The following is a 24,755-nucleotide window of genomic DNA, read 5'->3' as shown; positions in this document are numbered from 1 at the left end:
CTCAGAAAGGTCTGGTTAAAATTGGAGTGTCTACGCTTCTTATTCTACGAGATAATTAATTTGCACCTTAATTAGATTTTGTCATTATATTTTTTCACAACTTCTTTAGAATTCCCTATAGTCTAGATATTATGTTATACATTTATTTTTATAAATTTTGATTTTTCTTAATGTTCAAACTCTTGAGTTTGAAGGCAAATATGTGTAAATTGTTTATGTATATATGAAACTAAAATTTCCTCTTTTATTTTATTTTATTTTTTATTTTGTTTTATTTTTTTATAGCTGCGTATTATAGACTCGTTATGGTTCGTCCCTTATCCGGACCCACATACGTGGGAGCTTTGTGCACCGCACCGGGCTGCCCTTTTTTATTTTTTATTTTTTATGTGATGAATCTTACTACTTCTTTCCTTCTCTAAAAGCGAAGATTAATGAAAATATAATAATTTCTTCAGCAATATTGACACAATTTTCACACTAAAATTACATACAGAAAAATTACTGACATATACTGAAACTCAAAATCAACAATTATACAAACAATTTTCTCCTTTGTGTAACCCAATTGTCCAATCCTTTCTCATAATTTCTTTTTGTTGTCAAATTTAAATTGCCAATATGTATTGAAACTCAAAGTCATATGGTATTTTCTCAATGACGCTGGATAACTTGCCACTGGGCTGTCCCTTGAAGCAATCCACCATAGATTTCCTCAATGTCCCTGAGGTAGGCAGCTGCTGGCAAACCCACTTGACTAATGAGTGTAGGTCTTCCGCAAAATCAAACATGTTGCCAATCACCAGCTCTGGAAATGCAACCCTCTTTGTGCTTGTGACAATGATGGAAGCTTGCAAGTACTCCAACTTTGATTTCTCCAACTCAACTGCAACACTTTCAGCTCTGTATATTCTCACCTGGACACAAGATTAATAGAATTGAATTCTTCATTTCATTGAGAGTTAATTGATTTGATCATGTAGGAGAGCATGACATATTTCAAGAAAATAGGTTAGTTACAAATGATTTAATTGTTTAGTTCAGAGTAAATGACTAGATTAAATAAAATTTAACGAATTTTAAGGTCCGGATCCGGGTCCAGGCCATTTTTGTATGTGTGATGAAGATGAGAACTAAGAGATGGATTTTTTGACTTACAGCTGGGGAAGATCGAGTCCCATAACATAGAGCAAAGGTGACATTGGCATCGAACGACTCCAGGCCATAAAGTTTGCGAATGATGGTTTCTTTTTCGTCCTCGTCATTCTAAGAAAAAAAAAAAAAAAATCTTTCATATGTTGTTATAGGGCGTGACGCAACTAATGAGATGATTATCGTATAAGTTAGTTTTATTCATATACAATTAATTACCTCCTTCGTGCTTGAAGATGTCGGTTTCCTCAAAATAAAATGCTCTATAGCGTGAGCATTTATCATGTTTCCTCCTATGTTGAGAGTTGCCTACATTCAATGATAAAAAGCATTTACACCCAACAAAAAGATTTTAATTGTGTAAAAAAAAGCTTGACATATGCCCATATCATTCAATCCGATAGCATTTTTAAAGTACTTAGCTTTTTAGTGAAAGCAAATAGAAATAAAATCTATAGTTTTTTTTTCCATAAAATGCAACAAAATCACTTCTAATTATTAGCGTAAACGGTCATTTTGATAAAGACAGAAAAATTATATAGGAGATTTGTGTGTTTGTGTGTCTATTTACTAAAAGTAAAACATATAATAAATGGATCACACTCTTTATATATTTGATATGGATGAATGTAGGACTCATTTATCACATAGTTTGCATCTAAAAAACAAGTTCACAAACATAACACGTGAAAAGATAAGTTTCCTTTATAATTTCTCGTAATGACGACCATTGTAGAAGATGATCGTTTTAAATTGCCTTTGGATGTAAGCCTCAACATTTAGGGTTTAGAAATAATTAATGTACCTTTTTCAATAGTGCAAGCAAATTTTCAGGGCTTGAAGGCACTCCATGGTGGAGAGATCCCTGAAATGAAAATGTAATCAGTAGTAATCACAAAATTAAATTGGGGCACCATCTCAGTTTCATATAGATATATATCTGTATGCTACTATGCTATCCTGAGGCTCTTGCATGCATGCTGTTGCTGCCCTACTGCACATTCAATATTGCAAGCCCATCAGGCTAGATATGTAGCATATAATTAAATCGAAAGAGAAAAAATAAATGTATTTCCCCATAACATATGTACATGCATGATGCAAGCATTGTACATGTTGATCCAGAATGCAAGCTTTTGTTGGGAAGTCAAGAATTTCAAGTCCGCCTTCTCAAGACAGTTCATTAAGGTCCTGCAATTCATGTACAGAGACAAAAAGGAAAGTCAGGAACTAAATTTTGTTCGTTACGTCGTGAAATCACGCCTTAAGATTATGCACATACACAATAAATATGAAAAATAGAAAAAATTAAAAGAGAAAAAAAGAAGAATAATAAATTTACATAATTCGACAATATTCCTACTTTCACAAAACCCCTGCATAATTTTTACTGTATTATCAAATGAGAAACTGTCTTAGAATTTCAACCATCGGTTATGATATGTACATATAGGTTCATACGAAAATTACACTCTGCATAGTCCAAACGTATTGTATCATACTGCAGGAGACTTTTGTTGGGCTGGTTTTGTTCATGAAGTGCTCAAGGGCCCTTCGTTCCACACAAAATCTCTCACTTGTAACAGGCTTCAAGTATCAAAGCCTTCTTTTTATTTTTTATTTTTCTCGGTGTTAAAATGTAAGGTTTGACTTTTGAAAGTTGCAACTTTTAAAGTGAGATAAAATCTTATATTTAAACAGAGAGGGGTAAAGGTATGAGCCTTTATCCTGTGCATTAATCAAATGCCTAATGCCCCAGATACCATAATACTTAAAAAGTAAAGTAAAATAAAATAAAGTACTTAATATACAAAACATAAATAGCTACATACCTTAACTTCTCTAGTAAAGGAATAGTGTTAGAATTTGAGATGCATTTTGGGTCTAAAGAGTTAGCTGTGAAGATGAACAAGTTCTTGTAAGGACCAATATCTCGGGGAATAGACTCCTCTGGTTCAAAAATACCGTAGGGATCTTGCTGCCTCGTTTCCTTGTGCAATATAAGGCTACTCTTGGAGTTTGTGCTGGTATCTGCCCTGAAGCTTATTGAGCTCAAAGAAGAAAAAGAAGATCTAGTAATGGGGCCTGATTTCTCTAGCTCCATTGCTCTAGATGTTCTAGTTAGCCTCACAAAAATGAACATCAAACACTTCAAGATTTTCTCCGAAAGCTTGTTTGGCTGCCATTTCTGAATTTTGCTTTCCTCTTGTGGTGAAATCAAATGAGAAGGAGAATTTGTTCGAAGATCTGTCAAGGGTAGACTTAACTCCACATTGCGTGCTCTCTGAGAAACAAGGGAAGTTTAGAAAATAATATTAAACAACCCATATGAAAATTAATAAAAATTAAAAGTTGATGACATCTAAGAAATTTTTTAGGTACATCAAGTGTTTACATCAAATATAATGTATATTTCATATAGACAATTATATATATATATATATATATGGTGATATCATATTAGATCTGATATACATCTGGTGTGCCTTCTTTGTTTGCTGTCTACTTTGTTTTCTTTTTCATTTTCTTTAATTAACACCACCGCTTACCCTTGGTGTTGGATGTCTTGGATCTCGCAGAGGAGAGGCAGCAGGCTTCAACAACACACTTTTTCTTGGAATTTTCTCAGAAAATCCAGCCTCCTCCTGGAAATGGTTTTCCTCATTGTGAGGGAATGCTCGCCAATGCTTCATTTTCTCATTAATGCTGAAGTCATTGAGATGGTAATCTCCTCTGATGGCTTTGCTTATGAAATGTAGTGCCTTGGTCTGATCAAATTCCATCCTTTCTTGAACTACCACTCCTTTAACTGGTGTGGATGGTGGATTTGGTGGAACAGAAAAAGATCCACGGGGGCTGCTTAGAAAATCATGTTTCCATTGTTTGGATTTTGATGATTCCGTGGTGATCACTTCTTGTTCTTGCTTCAAGTCATCTTGAAGGTGGCTTATTTGACCCTCAAGTTGAGCTATCTCCTCTTCAACCATAGCTAACTCTTCCAAGAGCTCCTTCATCTGCCCAATATATATATATATATATATATATATATATATATATATATGTTTTGAATATTTCATCAATATTACAAAAAATATTTAATTAAATTTGTATCATAAATCCAAAGAAGTGGAGAAAAAAGTTTTATTTATTTATTTATGCACTTGAGCAAAAAAAAAAAAAAATCTCGACCTACCCTCACCACAACTTGAAATCCTCCCAAAGGAGTACACGAACCTCGATAACCTCGATCTCCTCAAATGAGAGCCAAAAAATGAACCATGAAGGAGTTTGGAGAAACCATTTGGAATCCATGCAAATACAAATTATAGTATTGTCTATGTTTGAAAATCCATTAATATGGTACAAGACATGCATAACATAAGGGCTATCTTAAATGATATATAACTCTGACTTCTATGAGTTCTAATTACATATGACATTCTATTATTTAATTTGATGAATTTAAAGAAATGAAAGAGTCACTTGAAGGTGAATTTGAGAGCTAGCAATGAGTTAAAATTTGAGACTTTCATTTTTTAGGTCATAGAATTGAATTTGGGAGTGCAGTGTAAAGGGACATAGGTTAGGAGAATGCCCACCTTGCATTATAAGTGGACTTCTCCACTGAAAGGGAAAAAGAAAGAAAGAAAGAAAGATATTCCCGTTGCAAAAATTTTCAAATACTATTTATTTCTAATCTATTTTATGTTATGAATTTATAAAAATATGCAATTGTGATTTATTATAAGACAGCCACACGGAAGATATGCATGTAACAGAGGAGATTACCTTTGGTGGAAGGTCGCTGGGAATAGAAATGGCAGAAGCATTGTTTCCTCCATGTACTTGCTCCAAAATTTCACGTACCTTTTCTTCATGCCTCAACACTTTCTGAAGAGTGGAAATCTGTGATGCATAACTCATTGACATGATATTTCAATAATAAAAATATTATTTTTAGCCTTAAAAAAATAAACTAAATTAGTGTTTGGAAGGTTGCATCTCGAGTTTTGAATTTGAATTTATGTGAACTTTTATGAAACTTAATATAATTTTATACTACCTGCATTTTTATCTGAATCCACACAAGTTCAAATGAAGGCTTGGAAATAAGCTTCCAAGCATAAATAAAGAGAAGTTCCATTTGAATGCTTATCAAAACTCTTAAAAAACATGAGGATTGGTCTGACCAAATGATAAATAAAGACAAGTCAAGTATTTTTTTGTCAAAGAGAATTGCTTATGCTAGGAAGCAATCCTTGTTAAGGTTGACTGGCTTTATAGAAAGAGGGTTTCCTACTACATACTTGGGTGTTCCTTTGGTATCAGGTTGCCTTACAGCCCGTAGTTTAGAGCCTCTAGTTGCTAAATTGAGGAAAAAATGGCGGGTTGGAAATTTAAGCTTTTATCTCAAGGGGCTACTTAGTTTTAATTAAACATGTATTATTATCAATGGCGGTTCATCAATTGGCGGTAATTGACATTCCTAATATTGTCTTCACATAGTTAAATTCTACGTTATAAAATATTTTTGGAGTGAAGTAAATGATAAAAGAAAAAGGAAATGGTATTCCTGGCCTAATATATGTAAGCCTATTTGTGAGGGTGGTTTGGGTATTAGGGATTTTGAGGAAGTAAAAAAATCATTGCGTATGAAGTTTGTGTGGAGATTGTTAACTATGGATAATTTGTGGACCCAATTCTTTAAAGGCAAGTATTTGAATAATCGACACCACTTGAGAGAAATAAAGCCAGATAAAGGAACCAGATTTTGGAGATCGATTGCTCGTTTGAAACTTGAAGTATTAGAGCATGTTCGTGTTCAAATTAAAGAAGGGTTGGCTTCTTTCTGGTTTGATTGATGGTTAGCCTTTGGTCCCCTTTGTGCTAAGGTTCAAGAAATCAAAAACCATAAGCTACGAACATGAGATTATTGGGATAGATATGAGTGGAATGTTGATTTATTAGTGGAATTGTTGGGTGAAGAAGAGGCTGAGGAAGTAATGAACTTTGCTATTTCTTGCTAGGAGGGTCCAGATATAGTAATTTTGGAACCTTCAATAGATGGGAAATTTACCACGACAAGTGCTTGAGAAATTATAAAGGAGTGTAAAGAGGAATTCTTAGTTTCAAAATGGATCTGACATCTTATGTTGCCAAAACGGGTGTTAATTTATATGTGGAAGTCTTGGTTCGCTTGTCTTCCGGTTGATACTTGTATTCAAGAAGTAGGTGTTCAGATGGTCTCTCGGTGTGATTGTTGTTCAAATGCCAAGATTGAATCTTTAGACCATGTGTTTTGCACGGGATCTTTTGCTCAGGAGGTTTGGAAACAAGCAGCAGTGGTGTTGGGTGTTAGTTGTATGACAATGAATACATGGAAAGCAAGAGTTAATTTTTGATTTCGTTGTGCAAGACGGGCCTCACAGTTAGGCATTTTGATAGGTCTTATACCTAATCTCATCATTTGGAGACTTTGGACTCATCGATGTAGAGTCAAGATGGAATCAATTCATGATTCAGTAAGAACTGTATGGCTTGATATTAAATAATGACTGAGATCCATTTTAGACTAGTTAACTAAATGTGCACGTGCTTCTTGCACGAATATTGCAGTCCTTCCTGCTTTGGATATTCAAGTAAAAAATGTGAGGGTTTGTCTTCCTCGTGTAGTCAGATGGTGTAAACCTGGGATAGGTTGAGTTAAGTTGAATGTGGATGGAAGCTGTAGAGGTAACCCAAGTAATTGTGGTGATGGAGGCGTGATAAGAGATGAAATATGATTATTTAAAGCATCTTTTTCCTCATTACTAGGTTGTGGAACTAGTAAAATGGCTGAATTGAAAGCGATTATTATAGGGATTAATCTATGCAAAGATCTCAGATTTGATCAAGTGGAGATTGCCTGTAATTTTGCTTTGTTGGTTCAATGGATTAATTTTGGGAAGTGTCGACTTGGAACTTATGGGAATTGTGGAAAGAGTTTGTGTTAGCTTTGAGAGGCATACATTACAAAGTGGAACATGTTTACAAGGAGGCAAATCAAAGTGCGGATTTCTTTGCTAAGCAGGGTGAATCTGGTATATCTCGATCATATAGTTGCTAAGGTAAGCTTCCACAACAAGTCAGGGGAATGATTTGATTGGATTTGTTGGGATTTCCTTCTTTGCGCTCATAATGCTTTGTGCTGGTGTTTGTGAAGGTTGGAGTGGTTGGTTTATTCCTCAAGATCTTCCAGAGTTTTGTTTGTTTTCCACTTATAGTTGTTTAGTTCTTATTTATTTGTTTGGTTGTTGGTCATTGATTTATTGGTTTTAAATAAATTGGTTAAGTTAGTTTTTGATTCTTGGGGTTGGAGTTTTTCCCAAGTCTCAAGGTTGGAACCACGGTATTCCTCCGCCATAAGTGAGGGGTTTTCTAATAAAGATAGAAGATGCCGCCCTCTTTTTCTAACAAAAAAAAAAAAAAAAAGCATAAGATAAAGGTCTATTTAGTTGTGTGGATTTGAAAGAAATATAATATAATTTTATAAATATTTTGATAATATACAAATTAAAATCAAAATCCTTAATCATACTTTTATACTTCCACACACAAAGTGTTAAAAATTAAACTTGATTGAGCTGCAGTAGAGAAGTCAGCAGCTACCTCCACAAATCTCCACCTACCATTTCATCCATTGCTATATATATAGATGTGTATATGTGTAATGTATGTGGTGCAGAACAGGGAGAGTAACCAGTGAGAGAATTGTATATTGAGAGTCCTCTGTAACTTTCATATTATTATTGAAATCAAAGAGTGTTTGTGCATAATTGAGTGTTTTCTCACTGAGTTCAATCACAACCAGTGATTGAGCGAGTCCCCTCCACCCCTCAGTGGTATAAGAGCGACAAGGTTTGCCGAAATTCTCCAAATAGAGGTGAACAGAGAGGAATTCAATTTTTTCCTAGATTTGAAGTTGCTCGAAATCAATTTTTGAGCATACCATTACGTAGATTGTGTTTAGATGAGTCCATAAGTGAAAACCACATATCAAACAGAGTTCGGATACCTTCCCACGTGCTCACATGCGCCACCAGCTGCAACTACGTCATCGAGACGCGCTGCATGCACCGGCGTGAGTGCTGACCGATGACGTCATGCTACTAATGTGCTAACACACTCCTTCTTCGCTTGATAGATGTGACCCGACCTAGAAACTTGCACCCGATTCGTGACTCGGCCAGAAACTAGCAACCCAGACCGAAGATCCGCGAGCACAACCTGACCTAGAGATCGACCCGCGTCCAGATCCACGGATAGTCAATACATGCGGCTCACCTAGAAGACGCCACGTGACCTAAAGGTGCTAACTGACGCCGTTAATCACCATCAAGAAAACCTTGCCCAACACAAACTGGTCTAGAACGTTTTTTAGCTAGTTCAATGTTATTTAGACTGGTTCTTTGCTTCCCAAAACCAGTTCCTTTAGGGTTTTTACCTTCTGAATACACTGGTGGCATTAGATTTGTCAAAATCCATCCTTAACACCCTATTTTGATATATATCAAATCCGATGGTGAACGGTTGCACAAGTGGTCATTCCAAAGCTGACAAAGGACAACTAAGACAGCTGGTGCATTCAACTAAGACATTGTTGAAGATGGGTACGAAGAAGTCCCATCAAAATAAGTCGAAGCATCTACGTTTGATGCTAAACAAATGACCGTCTGCGCCGATCGGAAAAGGGATTGCAAAGCCAAGTCCATTATTTATCAGGGCCTTGATGAAGCCACCTTTGAAATCATTGCTTTGGCCAAGATGTCCCAAGAAGTCTAGAATACTCTCCACAGGACATACAAAGGAGCCGACAAAGTGAAGAGGATTCGCTTCCAAACTCTACGAGGCAAATTCGAATCCTTGCAAATGAAGTTGTCTAAGTCCATTGCGGAGTACTATACTCGAGTAATGGTTGTCTCGAACCAGTTGAGAAGAAATGGAGAGAATCTTATAGACACGAGGATATGATAGAAAATTTTGCTATCTTTGGATCCAAAATTTGACTACATAGCTATCACTCTAGAAGAAACGAAAGATCTGGAGACCATGTTTGTAGAAGAGCTCATAGGATCTTTGCAAGCTCACGAGCAGAAGGTGAATAGAAGAAGTGACAGTAAGTCATTGGAACAAGCCCTACAGTCAAAACTATCTTTGACTAATGGGAGACACGAGCAAGGGGGACGTCGTATCGAGGATGAGCACGAGGTCGAGGATCTCACGGAAGAGGATCTGGATATACTAAATCTAGAGGAGAAGGCCAAGACGGACAAGGTTCCACGAGAGGAGGATACGGACAACAGAACAACGTCTCACGAGGAAGAGGACGTGGAAAAAAGGTGGCGGTTACAACAACCATCAGAACATTGATAAAAGAAACATTGAGTGATATATTTGCCATAAGTTTGGCTGCTACAGAAACAAGTGTTGGGTGCGACAATAAGAAAAGGTTAGCGAGGAGGATAACCTTGCCGATACTAAAGATGTCGCTGGAGAGTCATTGATGCTAATGGTGCACAGCTCAACCCAAGACCAAAGTGTTTGGTACCTTGACTCTAGAGCAAGCAACCATATGTTTGGCAGAAAAGAACCTATTCATTGAGCTTGATGAGAAAGTTTAAGGGGAGATCTCTTTTGGCGATTTCTCTAAAGTCTCAATCCGAGGGAGAGGAGATGTTTTAATCAAGTGGAAGGCCGGAGATCACGCTTTCATCTCCAACGTCTATGATGTGGTAGACATGAAGACCAACATCTTAAGTCTTGGATAGCTTGTGGAGAAAGGCTACCGAATTAGCCTTAGAGATAAGCAGATAATGATATTAGATGCTCGAGGTAAACTTGTCACTCGAGTCACTATGGCAAAGAATCATATGTTCTCTCTTGCCATCTATCACAACACGCCAAGATGTCTAAGTGCCATCATCAACAACAATGATTGGTTGTGGCATTTGAGGATTGAACATCTCAACTTTGAAAGCTTGAAGCAATTAAGAAGCAAGAAGATGGTGAATGGCTTACCCAATATCCAACATTCGAATGAGATATGTGAAAGTTATGTTCTGAGCAAGCAACATAGAAACAACTTTGGAAAGCAAGCCGACAGGAGATCTATCACGCTGCTCCAGCAAGTACAAACAGACGTGTGTGGTCCATTAGACCCGATTTTAAATAGAAAAAATCGATACTTCCTTACCTTCATTGACGCTTACAAAAAGAAGACTTGGGTTTACTTCCTAAAAAGGAAGTTAGAAGTGTTCTGTAGAGACCCAAAAAATAGTAATTAATGAAATAATAAATAGAAGAGGAAGCTTGGTTTGGCATAGGCCAAACCGTCGACAGTTTTTGTGGAGCTCAGAAAACTGTCAATGGTTTCGAGTACCGAAGGGAGCTAAGGGTAAAATAGTAGAAACTGGTTTGGTTAGAAACCAAAATGTCGATGGTTTTGCTTCGGGTTTGTGGCCTATATAAAGCATTCAAGTTATTTTTATTTGTAAAAATTATAAACTCTTTTTCTTCTCTCTCTCTCTCTCTCTCTCTCTCTCTCTCTCTCTCTCTCTCTCTCTCTCTCTCTCCCCCTCTCTTCGATTTTTTGCCTGATTTCAGCTTGAATCAAAGGATAAACGATATTTTGGGATCTCGACGATGATTCTTCGTAGTTTAATCGGAGGGGTTTCATTATTTAGGCTTTCCATACACCATTCCAAAACTGGGGTAAGGAACTTGTTTTTCAAATTTAATTGGCTATTGGAAGAATATGGACTTAGGAGTATTTAATTGATAATTATTCTGATGCTGAGCTGATTGAATTAGGGTATATGGATACAAGGTTTGTATGAGTGCCAGAGGCACAATTTTGGGATCCCTGCATGCATATTTCCAGGAAACAGGTAAGGGGAATGGATTACGTCAGGTGTTTTCTAAAAGTATACTAATTAAATTATAATATGAGATTTCTATGTAATATATATGTTTTCCTGAGTATACATATTTGTGAGAATGGGAAACTTGAAATGATATATGTATGTTTGAGAAAATTGGATTATTGAGTTGAGTAAAACCCTAGAGATAATTATACCAGTGTTTTCAGTAGAATATTATAGTATAAGTTATCACTCAGTTTGTGTGGCATGAGTTTGAAAGTTATGTAAAGTTAAACTGGTCAGTTTTTATGGTAAAACATATATAGACAGAAGCATGGTTTTCTACAGTATTATAGTAAAATAGTGTTTTATACAAAACTACAGTATGACGGAGTTTTATAAAGAATTTATACAGTATTAAGACGTCTTATAAAGGACTATAGTACATAATTTATACAGTATTACATCATCTTATAAAGGACTATAGAATAGATTTATACAGTATTACAACATCCTATAAAGGACTACAGTAAAAATTTATACAGTATTACAACGTCCTATATAGGACTACAGTACATATTTTATTCAGTATGATAACGTTCTATATAAAATTATAGTATAGTATTTTATACAGAATTATAGTTTTTAATGATTTTATACAGATTATACTGAGTTGTGAATGAAATGGTGATATTATATTGTTTTAGATTTCGAATTATATGGTTTAAGAACCCCGATGGACCATAGCTAAGCACAGTACTGTAGCTTCACATTACCAGTGCAGCCACACTTCTCAGATAGAGTATTAGTGGTATACAATCGATTGTGCCATTGAAGTGTAGATTTACCCCCTAGAGTCCAGACCAGTTGGGTAAAAAAATTATACTCATAGTTACAGATATAGATACAGATACAATTGACTTAGTCTGGTTAGACTAACCATGGCTAAGTCTAGCCTACAGGCCGCACAACCTGAATCATGCGGGGTTAATACACGACGTTATTGTTTATCCATCTAGAGCAGTTCTTCTATGCATATATGCATATTTACTTATACATAGCTATTGTCTTATACAGTGTATTGAAATATATTTGTATATACGTGTTTACAGTTTTACATGATTTCATAGTGAAAGAAAAGGTAAATAATGGTTGTATATTTGGAACACTAAAACTCATATTGCCACACACTGATGATAATCTATCCCCACTTACTGAGAGGTGTCTCACCCCAAAAATTCAAACATTTCAGGAAATCCAGATAGATGAACAAAGCGAACTCTGAAGTAGAGGAGGAGTTGGTACAGTCCTAGTTAAAGGGTAAGTGGTTGTGTATGGGAAGATACTTATATGTTGGTGGATGGTTGTAGAACTCTTGTATTGTAGTTGGACATATATATGTGTATAGATAGATGCTTCTGCTGAGTAGTGTGATATGTTTAAGAACTATTGTACCTGGTGTCACTCAGGGCATCACATGGTACTATAGTGTATTTTATACAGAGATTATGTATGGAGTTTTACATAGGGTATTACAATTTGGTATCAGAGTAGACTTGTTTTATAAGAAATATATGTATAGCAAAATTTTAAGGTCGTTACATGTTCGACAAATTCAAAGAGTTCAAAACTCTCGTGGATAAGTAGAGTGACTATTGCATCAAGTCACACCAATCAGGCCAAGGAGGAGAGTACAAGGAAGAAGCTTTCAAGGAATTCCTTAGGCAACAAGGGATTCAAAACCAGTTCAACCGACCTACACTCCCTAGTTGAATAGTGTAGTTGAGAGGAAGAATTGCATGATCCTTAACATGGCCAAGAGCACGTTAAAGGATAAGAATGTGCCCAAAAGTTTTTGGGCAGAAGTAGTGTTATGTGCAGTCAATTTGCTCAACAGGTGTCCTACGAAGAGTATTGATACAAAGACACCAGTTGAAGCTTGGAGTACTCACAAGCTCCGTGTAAGTCATCTTAGAGTATTTGACTCCATAGCCTATGCTAAGATCCTAGAGGCAAGAAGGACAAAGTTGGAAGATAAAAGAGAGAAGTGCATCCTTATTGGATATGGCGATAGCACCATGGGATATCGACTCTATAATCCCATCAACAAGATTTTTTAGTCAAGATGTCATTTTTGAAGAAAATAAATCCTAGAAGTGGGACCGGGCTGAATCTTCAAAAGATGCATATTTGACGCTTGAAGGAGAGGAACCCACTCTGACAAGAGAAGTGACTATTGAGTCACAAGTTTCCGAACTGTAGACACCTCCACATGGTTTCCATTCACCACAAAGGAATGAAGTTCCATCACCAATTGAGCATAAAATCTTAGAAATGAGGCCTAAAGGAGCCTGTACCCTAACCGATCTTTATGAAAATATAGAACCTATGGAAGAGTATGTTACTCTATACTGTCAATTGTTGACTAGAGACTTGGTTAGCTTTGAGGAGGCTAACAAAGAAGACAAATGGAGAAAAGCGATGGATGAGGAGATTCAATCTATCGATAAGAACAAGACTTGGGAGCTGACAAATCTCCCGAAGGGCCGTAAGACTATTGTTGTGAAATGGGTCTACAAGACCAAAAAGAACACTTAATGGGAAGTCCAAAGATACAAAGCAAGACTTTTTGCCAAGGGCTATAGGCAAAAATAAGGGATTGATTATGGAAAAATATTTTCCCCAATTACCAGGCTTAAGACTATCAGATTACTAATTTCACTCTCTGCACAAAATGGATGGAAAATTTACCAGCTGGACGTGAAATCAACATTTCTAAATGGTTTTCTAGAAGAAGAGATTTATATCGATTAGATACCATGATATGTGATGAAGGGAAAAGAAGATAGAGTGTACAAACTGAAGAAAGCACTCAATGACTTGAAGCAGGCACCTCGTGTGCGGAATATGAGGATTGATGACTATTAACAGAAGAATGGATTTGACAAGTGTCCCTACGAGCATGCTCTATACATGAAGATGAAGATAGATGGAAGCATGCTAATTGTTTGCCTTTATGTTGATGATTTGATCTTCACCGGCAACAATCCAGAGATGTTTGCCGTTTTCAAGAGGAACATGGTCAAAAAATTCAAAATGACACATATTGGCTAGATGACTCATTTTCTTGGCATAGAAGTCATGCAAAGTAAGAAGGAAATCTTCATCTCCCAAAGCTAGCCACTATGCAAAATAAATAATGAAGAAGTTTGGGATGAACAACTTTAACCATGTGACAACTTCGGTTGAAACGGGACTGGAGTTAAGAAAGAATGAGCAAGGAGATGTTGACCCCACATATTTCAAGAGTTTAGTTGGAAGTTTGAGGTATTTAATGTGCACCAGACCAGACATACTCCATGGAGTTGGACTTGTTAACAAGTACATGGAGACTCTTGACTAGTCCCATCTAAATGTAGCGAAGGGGATACTCTACTATATCAAGGGTACCATCACTGATGGTATGTCCTATTCATTAAGAGGTGATTGCAAACTTATTGGCTATTCAGATAGTGATTGGGGAAGAGATCTTGATGAAAGAAAAAGTACGTATGGATTCACATTCTTTATGGGAGATACAACATTTACATGGTCATCAAAGAAGCAATACATCGTAACGCTATCATCATGTGAAGCTGAGTATGTTGCTACCAGTTCAGTTGTTTGTCATGGTATATGGATCTGGAATGTACTCAAAATTCTAGAATTTCTCTAAGATGACCCCATAGAAGTCCACATCGACAACCGATCAACGATTGTACTTATGAAGAATCCAATCTTCCATGAAAGAAGCAAACATATTGATAATCGGTATCATTTTATTAGGGAGCATGTCAGGAAGAAAGAAGTGGAGCAGATGTCTTGTAGAACGTATGATCAAATTGCTGATATTTTCATGAAGCCACTCAGATATGATATTTTTGCAAAAATGAAGACAATGCTCGGAATGATAAAGTTGGGAGAATCAAGTTTAAGGGGGGATGTTGAAAATTAAACTTGATTGGGCTGCAGAGGAGAAGTCAGTAGTTACCTCCACCAACTCCTTCCCATTTTGTTGAAATTGATGAGCTACAGCTAGCCACCTCAGCCAACCAACCCACCTTTGTTGATTTTAATCTCCAACAACCATCCCATCCATTTCTATATATATAGATGTGTGTGTGTGCAATGTATGTGGTGTAGAATAGGGAGAATAACCAGTGAGAGAATTGTATATTGAGAGTCCTCCGTAATTTTCATATTATTATTGAAATAAAAGAGTGTTTGTGTGCAATTGAGTGTTTCCTCACTGAATTCAATCACAACTAGTGATTGAGCGAATCCCCTTCACCCATCAGTAAGAAAACAAAAATATAGAAAACAATAAGAACATGTTTTTCAACTTTTATATATAAATTTTAAAAATAATATGACATTTTGTTATTATTAAAAAATAGAAATGAAATAAAACTATTTCCACACGTCAATTGTGCTAATTTTTTTTATTGTTTATTTTTTTATACAAATTTTGTAAAATTGAAAAATTGTCTTTTTTCTTGTAATTATTTGAAAAATTGAAGATAAAAAATAAAAAATATTTTCCACAAAGAAAAGAGAAAAAAAAGAAGAAAATTAATTTTTCATCCATTACATTTTATCTTTGCATCAAATAATAAGAATGAAAATTCATTCAAATAGATTAAATATTAAGAAAAATCAAAGGTTAATGACATTTAAAATAAAATTTTAATGATAATTTTATTTTGTATTTTCTCATTTTTTATTATTAAATATACAAAAGTGGATATATTATTTTCCTTTTTTCATAATATATATATATATATATATATATATATTTAAGTTTCTTGATCTAGCAAAACATATTAACATAATACGACAACAATGATTTTATTTTTATTTTTTTGTATTGAGGAGTTTATGGGAAGATCCAACGATCATGAGCCTTGGGCGAAGTAAAAGGGCTAATTGAGGCTCATTTGGTATCATTATCAAAAATTAGAGAAACGAAAATCAGAATTGAAAGCCAAAAATTAAAAACAAAACTTGTTTGGTTAGCATTTGTAAAACTAATACAAAACAAAAACCTAATTAAAAAATACACATTTTCATCTTTAAATCAAAATATTCATAAAAATATAATTAAAATAATAAAATTACAAATAATGCACTTTAAAAATTACTATAATCAAAATTAAATTTATTATAATTAATTTACTTAATTGTTCTACTTTCAAATTTTAATTTACAATAAAAATTTTATTGGACATGACAATTGAAAAATAGTATAAGAATTTTGTAATTGGTTTTATTATTATTTTTAAACTTTTTTAAATATTTTTATTTTAATTATATTTAAATTCATATGATCATTTAATTTTAATTTAAAAGTGCATAAAATGAATAATTTAATCCAAAAAAACTAATTATAGATATTAAAATTTCTGTCAACAAGTTGCCAAAAAAATTGAAAATCATAAAATCTAGTTTTCAGTTTTTTGGCAAATAACTAAAATCAGCAACAGAAATAGAAAACTAATAGCAATAACAACATGTTTATTATAATATGCTTTTTCACTGCATAAAAATAAAAATAGAAAATAGAAAATAGAAAACAACAACAATAGCAAACAGACCCTGACTTGTTGCAATGGTTAGATTGGAACATCTATTCTATTCTATATTCCACTTTGTTGTTTACTTTTCATTTATCCTTTCATAAATATTGATTAAATTATAAATTTCTTTTAATAAATAATATATTAAGGATTCATTTAGTTGTGAAAAGAATAGTTTTTATTTTATTTTTTAAAAAAATATAAAAATTTTGAATTATTTTTAATTTTTTAAAATTATATTACAAAGATAAAGAATAAAAAAAATTATTTAGTTGTGCAAAACTATTTTTTATTTTTTATTTTAGATTTTAAAATAACTATAGAAAACACCTTACTTTTAATTTTTAAAAACTATATAAAAAATAAAAAATCTAAAAAATAATGAGAAGATGTTTTCCAAATTTCCTAAATTTTTTTAAAAAATTAGAAAAAAAACGTTGCCTATATTTTTCAATTTTAAAAAATTTAAAATAGAAAAAAAAAATTTCACATGCCAGTAGTGTCCAAATTTATTATTATAAAAATTTTAAACAAAATTGAATTTTTTTTAATAAACTGCTTTTTTTTTTTTAAATTTTTTTAAAAATATTTTCCAGAATTAAAGGACCCTAAAGACTTGTTTAATTCTGAAAAAATAGATATTCTTGGAATAAGATGGAATATAGACATTTCGTAATTTATTTTTTTTATCCTTGAGAATAAACATTCCACAAACCTACTAAAACTAATATATTCCTAAGAATAAATACTCCGCAAACCAAACGTAACGAGAGTATTTCATAACTAACTTACAACGAGTAATTAATAATTAACATGCTAATTCATAACTAATCTATACCTACAATTTTCTATTCTATGTCTATTTTTAAAGTATTTTAAAATATCTTCTACAATTTACAAAAAAAAAAATTGAAATTAAATTTTCTTGAAAACATGCAAACATTTATTGCAAAAAAAAAAGAAAAAAGAAATAGAGATATAAAAATAATTTAAGACTCTTTAAGAAGGTATTTACTAGCTAGATAGGTGTATTAGCTGTACAATTCTCTTAACCTATGTTTAGAGGCCTTATATTTAAATTTATATTGTATTTAGATAAAATATAATATAAAATTATATTGAAAGTTTTCCAAACCTATTCAAATTCAAATTCAATATTCGAAATGCATATTTCCAAATACAGCATTAAAAAAAATTGCATGATTACAATGTGCCCAATTGTCTAATTTCCATTCTACAAATTCTCTCTTTTAATTGTATAGATACATTTCATTAGATTCTTTAAATAGAATTTGACTTTCTTTTTTATGAAAAATAAAATCATGTGAACTTTTTCTTTTTTTTCTTTATTTTTTCCACATACAACTAAGATAGTTTTCGATAGTATAATGGCAAAAATATTTAATGAGATACAATGTGTTATAATATAAATTAATGTTAGATTACTGTAATATAATAATATCATTGCTTTGCATTTTACTATTAGAGACATATGCAATGTATGAAATCTTTTCAAGATGTCGGAGACCCTTTTCATTTGAGATAACACTTTCATATTCAAGTGAAAAAGGGTAAAGGGATGAGTTCATAATCTCGATCGGGGAATTAGTCAAGTATAAAAAAGGCCTCGGATACCATTAATTACCCCTCTGAATTAGTCTAGACTATATTGCAAGAATTTTGATAAGATGAATTTGATATATTTATCATTTTACCTTTCCCTTATAGACTTAGAGAAAATCGAACTACTCATGTGATTTATTAATGTTACAATTAATTCAATATTGGGTTTTCTAGGGCACAGAGTGTCTTTTGTTTTCTTTTATATATAATGAGTTACAACTGGTAGAGATTTGTACAATGAGTGGGATATTATTAACATTTAATATTAATTCAAAATGTATAGTACATTCTCTTTCAACATGAAGGGATCATTTCATTGTTGAATTTAGATAATTGTATTAATTGCATAATCAGACTTTGACTATTTTGTTATCTAGGCCAAATAATAAAATTATTTAATATTTTTCAAGTTAAAGGGAAAAAAATTTAAAAATTAGCAATAAAAAAATAAAATTATTTTCACAACTAAATAATGCCCACAAAAAATTATCAGAGCTCATTTAATCCTATAAATTTTTTTAAAAAATAACTAAGTGGAAAATTAAGAGTTAAAAAAATCACAATTAAACAGTGATTAAGCTTTTATATATTGGTCCACGGGTGAAATTGGCTTACACGTAAACAATGCTCCTGTTAATTTATGTCTAGTTGTCTACCTACTAAGCTGCCTTAATTAGATTTCAATCATTCCAAATTAAATGAAAAGAATCAAGTTAATATTGCAATTAAGAGCTGCGTGTGTAATTCATTTCCATACCTCTCCCTCAAGCTCTCTTCTTTGCTGCGAAGTTGTAAAAACCTTCTTCGTCTGCAATCGCGTGCGTCCATAGAAGCCCGCACATCCATATCGCCAATATATTTATATATATAAGAGCCACAAAGAATAAAATCAATATGCATGCATGTGTGGAAATACATAAAAACTGGGATTGATAAATTAGTGTTGAGAGGGAATTATATGCGAATAACTTACAGAAGTATCTAATGCGCATGCAGCAGCCATGGGATGATGATTGTGATGATGATGAAGATGGTTAAGCGATGAGGAGAAGTTGCGGAAAGAGCTTTTCGAGTGGTGCCAATATTTACGGGTGAAGGAGGAAAGGGCAGAGCTGAAACGGTGAAATGGGGAATGATAATTATGATGATGATAATGGAGAAGTGCTTGAGGATGAGTAAGCTCATCATCATCATGCTCCTGAGGGTTGCAGATGAAGAAAGCAGCGGGGTAGCTGAAGCCGCCACCGCCGCTCCCGTTGGTGGTTGGTACTGGTGGGAATGTCGATGACGACGTTTCGTCGTAATAGTCTGAGTAGTCGTCGGGAAAAAGGACTGGGGCGGAGTGACAGTGACGATGTGAAGCGGATGAGAAGGAGCTTTCGAGATCCAACCCTCTGGAAGGTTGTGAGTTGGGCATCTTCCACTCGTACTACCTAGTAGTTCCAATACCAATAAAGGACTTACTTCTTCTTCATCTGTCGTAGCTTGCAAGAGAGAGAGAGAGAGTTCTTGTTAGATTTGCATTATAATTATTATATAGGATAAAGTAACAAAATGGAGTCTGAAGCAAGCCACGATATTTGGTCTTATTTGCTCATTGGGAAATTTTGAAAAATCCACAAAAAAAGTTTGTATGATTGCCAGCAAAATACTCTCTCTCTCTCTCTCTCTCTCTCTCTCTCTCTCTCTCTCTCTCTATATATATATATATATATATATATATATGTATATGTATGCATGCTTGGTTATATACTTGTGTACCTTGGTGAATGAGGCCCCTCTTATGGTCTCTAAAATCTCTTTTTAAATTTTTTTTATGATTTTTAAAAATAAAATAAAATAAATTAGAAAGAATCAATAAAGAATTTTTTTGAAAAAAAAAAAAAAAAAGTAATGACTAGTACATTTAGTATAATTTCTTACGCAATTCAAAATACGTATTTATTGCACTTATTAAATTTTGAATATATTTATTAGGGTTTTTCATAAAAAATAAAGTATATATATACATTCATTGTATTTTTGGTAGAAAAATATATTAACTGCATTTTTTGTGTAAAAAATATCTTAAATACGTCAACTTAATTTATATTATTCATTTAAATTTACAAGTATTCTAAAGTATACACACTGTACATTAATTAGTTGACTATATGAAAATAATGTATTTTTAGTAATACCGCTGCTAGTATTTTGAATTTTGAAATTCTGATAAACATGCATCTACAGTTTGGCCCCTATTCTTTTGGATCCTAAATGTCAAGAGTGGGGTCTAAAAAAGCATCACATTGAATTCATGATACAATGTTTGCAAAATTTTAAAAATGTTAGCTGTAGCATTTTTTTATTCATTTATTCAATTATTGATTATTCAAATGAAAATAATAAATCTAATAAGAAATGATAAGAACAAATGATGCTTACAATTTTTTTAATTACGTTTTGAAATATGTATTTTAAAATAATATTTATATAAATTTTGTATAGTGTTTAATAAATTAATGTTTAAATAAATTAAATTGTCAAAGATTCTTGCATTGAGTCTCTAGTTAATTAATATCAATACTGTAAGGGTGACTTATGATTTTGATGACCCCAAGGTTATAGGTTCGATTCTTCCTTGAGACATTACGCCGGTAAATTGCCAGGAGTGCGTCAATGGGTAGGCGACTTTCACCCTCCTAGATTTGGTGCCGAACCATAGTGTGCAAAGTGGCACTATGGTGGTTGGAGTCCCCGAGTTATAAAAAAAAAAAAAAAAAAATACTGTAATAAGAAATATGATTTTTTTACGGTTTTTTAACAATTAAAAAAATATTAGTTGGTGTGTGTGTGTGTATATATATATATTATACTTACCGACGATTTTCGTAAATGTTACTGTAAAAAGGTGGAAGAAATTAAAAAATGAGGAAGCAAATGATGGTGGAGTAGCTGTTGAGTTTCAAAAGAGGAGAAATTCTTTTTTGTTGTTATGTAATTGCTGCAAAAAAAAATTATTTATGATAATTAATATTGAATTAGTTTTTTGGATTTAATTAAAGGCGTTTTCTCGACAAAGAAGCACCTATGCTCTCCATCCAAGACAATGAAAGACGTTTTCATCTTCTACTAAGGAGGTGATTTTCTAAAAATTAATTCTTCCTTTATTTTTGCAACTTCATATTTATTAGTTGTCAATGAGATAAATTTTGAATCAAGAGTTATGCAATTCTTTTTTTTTTTTTTTTTTTTTTGCATTTAAATTCTTCTTTTACGTGTGTCACAACATTTTGAAGAAAGGTCTATAATGGTGAGGGCGGATAATATCGATGGCTCGATAGAATTGCCACTAACCTGTTATTTTACTAAGTGCAGTTAGTTCACCTAATTAATATTTATTGATTGCTTTTTAGAATAATCTTAAGGCCATGGAATTAGTAGTCTTGATTTGCTTTTACCAAAATCGGGATCAGAAGTACAATTATGTGAGAGGAAGGTATTAGCACCCCTTATATACTTGTTTTACGAATGATACCTAATTAATTATAAGTTATCCCAATTTGAATTATATGCTCCTTAATTAAATCCTAAACAAACCAATAAACATTAAAATTTTAAAAGGAAACGTAAAATTAGGTACAATTTAAGAATGTCTAATAAGATCTCCAAAGGAAGGTATCTTCTTAGATAATTTGGAGACATTATCTTTATGGGGGTAGGTGTGAGATTTTCACTGATCATAAGAGTTTGAAATATTTTATCACATAGAAAGAATTAAAAATGAGGCATAGGAGATGACTGGAACTGATAAAAGATTACGACTGCACCATTAGTTACCACTCGGGAAAGGTTAATGTGGTGGCTGATGCTTTGAGCCAAAAATTAGTAGGTTCATCAATATCTGCAGTGGTGATGTAGCATCCAATTCAAATGGATTTAAAAAGGCTTGGGGTGGAAGTCGTAGAGGGTGATCATCAGACATTTATTGTCAATCTGGTATTGCAGCCGACCCTATAGGAAATAATTAAAACGGCTCAAAGGAGTGATGCAGAGTTAGTGGAGCTTATAGAAAAAGTACAGGATGTTCAAGAGGCAAATTTCAATATCTTAGATGATGAAGTCTTAAGGTTTTGTACTAGGCTGTGTGTACCTACTAACCTTGAGATTAAGAAAATTATTTTTGAGGAAGCACACTAATCCCTGTATACTGTACACCCTGGTAGTACTAAAATATATAGGGATCTTCGGGAGTTTTTTTGGTGGAGCAGTATGAAAAGAGAGATTATTGAGTTTGTAGCGCAGTGTTTGACATGCTAGCAGGTGAAAGCTGAGCTTCGGAGACCGGCGGGATCATTGTAGCCACTCTACATACCTGAGTGGAAATGGAAGCATATAGCGATGAATTTTGTCACAAGATTACTGTCGGCATTACATGGACAGGACGCCATTTGGGGAGTTATAGATCGACTTACGAAGACTGCCCATTTCTTGCTTATCAGAATTAACTACTATATAAGCAGATTGGTGGATTTGTATATTAAGGAGATAGTTAGACTGCATGGCGTGCTAGTGTCCATAGTATCGGACCGAGATCCACGATTTATGTCTTAGTTTTGGAAGAGTTTGTAGAAGGCCATGAGTTCTCAGTTTTCGTTCATAGCATTTCATCCTTAGGCAGATGAGCAGATGGAGAGGCGATACAGATACTGGAGGATATATTACGGGCTTGTGTGTTGGATTTCAGAGGCAGTTGGATACAGTTCATACCACTGATTCAGTTTGCTTATAATAACAAATGTTGACCTTATAGGTCATACCCAGTTTTGATAATGACAAATACTTTGGTATTTAATGGTTGCCAAGTTTGTGTGCAGGTTCTCATTGACAAGTTTATATAATGGCATGCGGCAACCTGAAGAGAAGTAAAGACCCCGACACATTTATTATTTGTTGTAATGTTATTGGGTTTGTAAGAGTAATTAGGATATCGATCTTTAATAATCTATGTATGTCATGCACATAGGTTTTGTAAGCTCAAAATGACCTTAGAATGACCATAGGGACTGAATGACCTTAGGGCACCCTTCGGTCAACCGATGCTAGGTTTTTGGGCGTACTTGAAAAGATCCTAGATTCCTACACATTGTGCACAAAGTCCCCATAATCACTTACATTAGTAGGGGAAAGAATTGAAATAAAAATTGGACAAAATAGGGAAAGTATAAGAGAGCTCGGGCGACCGAACCCTAGGTGAACAAATCACCTCGGGCGCCCGAACTGTTGAAAAGTCAACAGTTTGACCATGCTTCGGGCGACCGAACATATTTTGAGCGTATCTCCCTCGGGAACTCGAACCTGTGTTAGGTTCCTTTTCAACTACCCAGGTGTTCGAACGATCACGTTCAAAATAGGGCTCAGGCGACTGAATTAGCTGGTTCGGTTAACCAAAGCTAGGACCGGGCACTTGAACCTACGAACAAATGTTTCTAACTTTTGTTTGGGCTACCGAACATACACTAAGGCTGCCGAACTAATTTAAAGGACATTTATAACTGTGTTTGTTCGGGCGACCGAACCATGGTTTAGCCACTCGAACCTCGCCGGGTTAACAATAATTTAACTGCAGTAAATTGAGTTAATTTGGGTTAATACTCCCCAAGCATTTTAGAACTTTTCTAACAATACCCTATAGGTCCTAAACGGTTATATTTTGGTCTTAGCCTATATATATGGTTTCATTTGTGAGGATTAGATTGATCTTAGGCAAAATAATTAGCAAAAATCATCTTTATCTCAAAATCTCATTTTGCCTAAAATACTCTCAAATATTTATTCCCTTGATACATTTTGATATTGTGAGAGTTTATTAATTGTCCTTGTGTCTATTAGATAGTGCTAATACCCCCATATGTTTGGTTGATTGTTTGATTCATTTTTGGGGAGTTTAGTTAGGTTTATCCCATAGATTTGAACATCATAAATCTTGTGTTGGGATAAACTAACAAGCTTAAGGATCTTTGCATTGTCATTGCAAGATTTCTATAACTTTGATTTTGTTGTGCAAAATATTTTTCTAAAAGCTATATTATTATTTCAAACAACTCTTGAGCATATTTCATTGAAGAAAAAATTTTTGAGTTGTTCTGAACATTTGCAGCATCTTTGAAACTCTGATTCATTATTGAGAGTTAATGTTTACTATTTCAAAGAAATAACTTGATTAGAACACTCTTGAGCATATTAGTGATAATACCTTGTTTAGTGTTGCTTGCACAAAGATACACATCATTGAGCTTACATTTCCTATATTGTTGATGTGTGATTGTTTGAGTTTACTGTGCATATTGGGGTACATATCTGTTTTACTTAAGAAGCATTATCATTGTACTAGTCATATTGTGAAAAATACTATTTTATTTCCAGACGTGGCTTGAGGGGGTTTGATCTAATCCAGAAGGATCAGGTTGGGGTCAGCCTTGTGAAT

At 33.7% G+C, this 24,755-nt stretch overlaps 1 protein-coding gene across 2 annotated transcripts; it reads right to left on the bottom strand.

The window, feature by feature from the left end:
- Positions 1 to 431: 431 nt before the first annotated feature.
- LOC131144353 (uncharacterized) lies at positions 432 to 19,583 on the bottom strand. Of its 2 annotated transcripts, none has more exons than XM_058092942.1 (10): positions 19,263 to 19,583; positions 19,047 to 19,097; positions 4,942 to 5,058; positions 3,702 to 4,166; positions 2,985 to 3,436; positions 2,244 to 2,343; positions 1,958 to 2,017; positions 1,372 to 1,461; positions 1,159 to 1,266; positions 432 to 917 (listed from the first exon to the last, which is right to left on the bottom strand). In XM_058092942.1, the coding sequence occupies exons 1-10, from the start codon at positions 19,290 to 19,292 to the stop codon at positions 609 to 611; spliced, it is 1,782 nt and encodes a 593-aa protein (XP_057948925.1). In that variant the 5' UTR covers positions 19,293 to 19,583; the 3' UTR covers positions 432 to 608. The 2 variants fall into 2 exon arrangements, with proteins under 2 accessions (XP_057948925.1, XP_057948926.1); XM_058092943.1 differs by having other exon boundaries at positions 1,159 to 1,257; positions 19,263 to 19,553.
- Positions 19,584 to 24,755: the final 5,172 nt, after the last annotated feature.

Source organism: Malania oleifera, chromosome 12, assembly GCF_029873635.1.
Source record: "Malania oleifera isolate guangnan ecotype guangnan chromosome 12, ASM2987363v1, whole genome shotgun sequence".
Classification (NCBI taxonomy): domain Eukaryota; kingdom Viridiplantae; phylum Streptophyta; class Magnoliopsida; order Santalales; family Ximeniaceae; genus Malania; species Malania oleifera.
The sequence above is the reverse complement of the archived record's forward strand: the minus strand, read 5'-3'. Positions and strand labels throughout refer to the sequence as shown.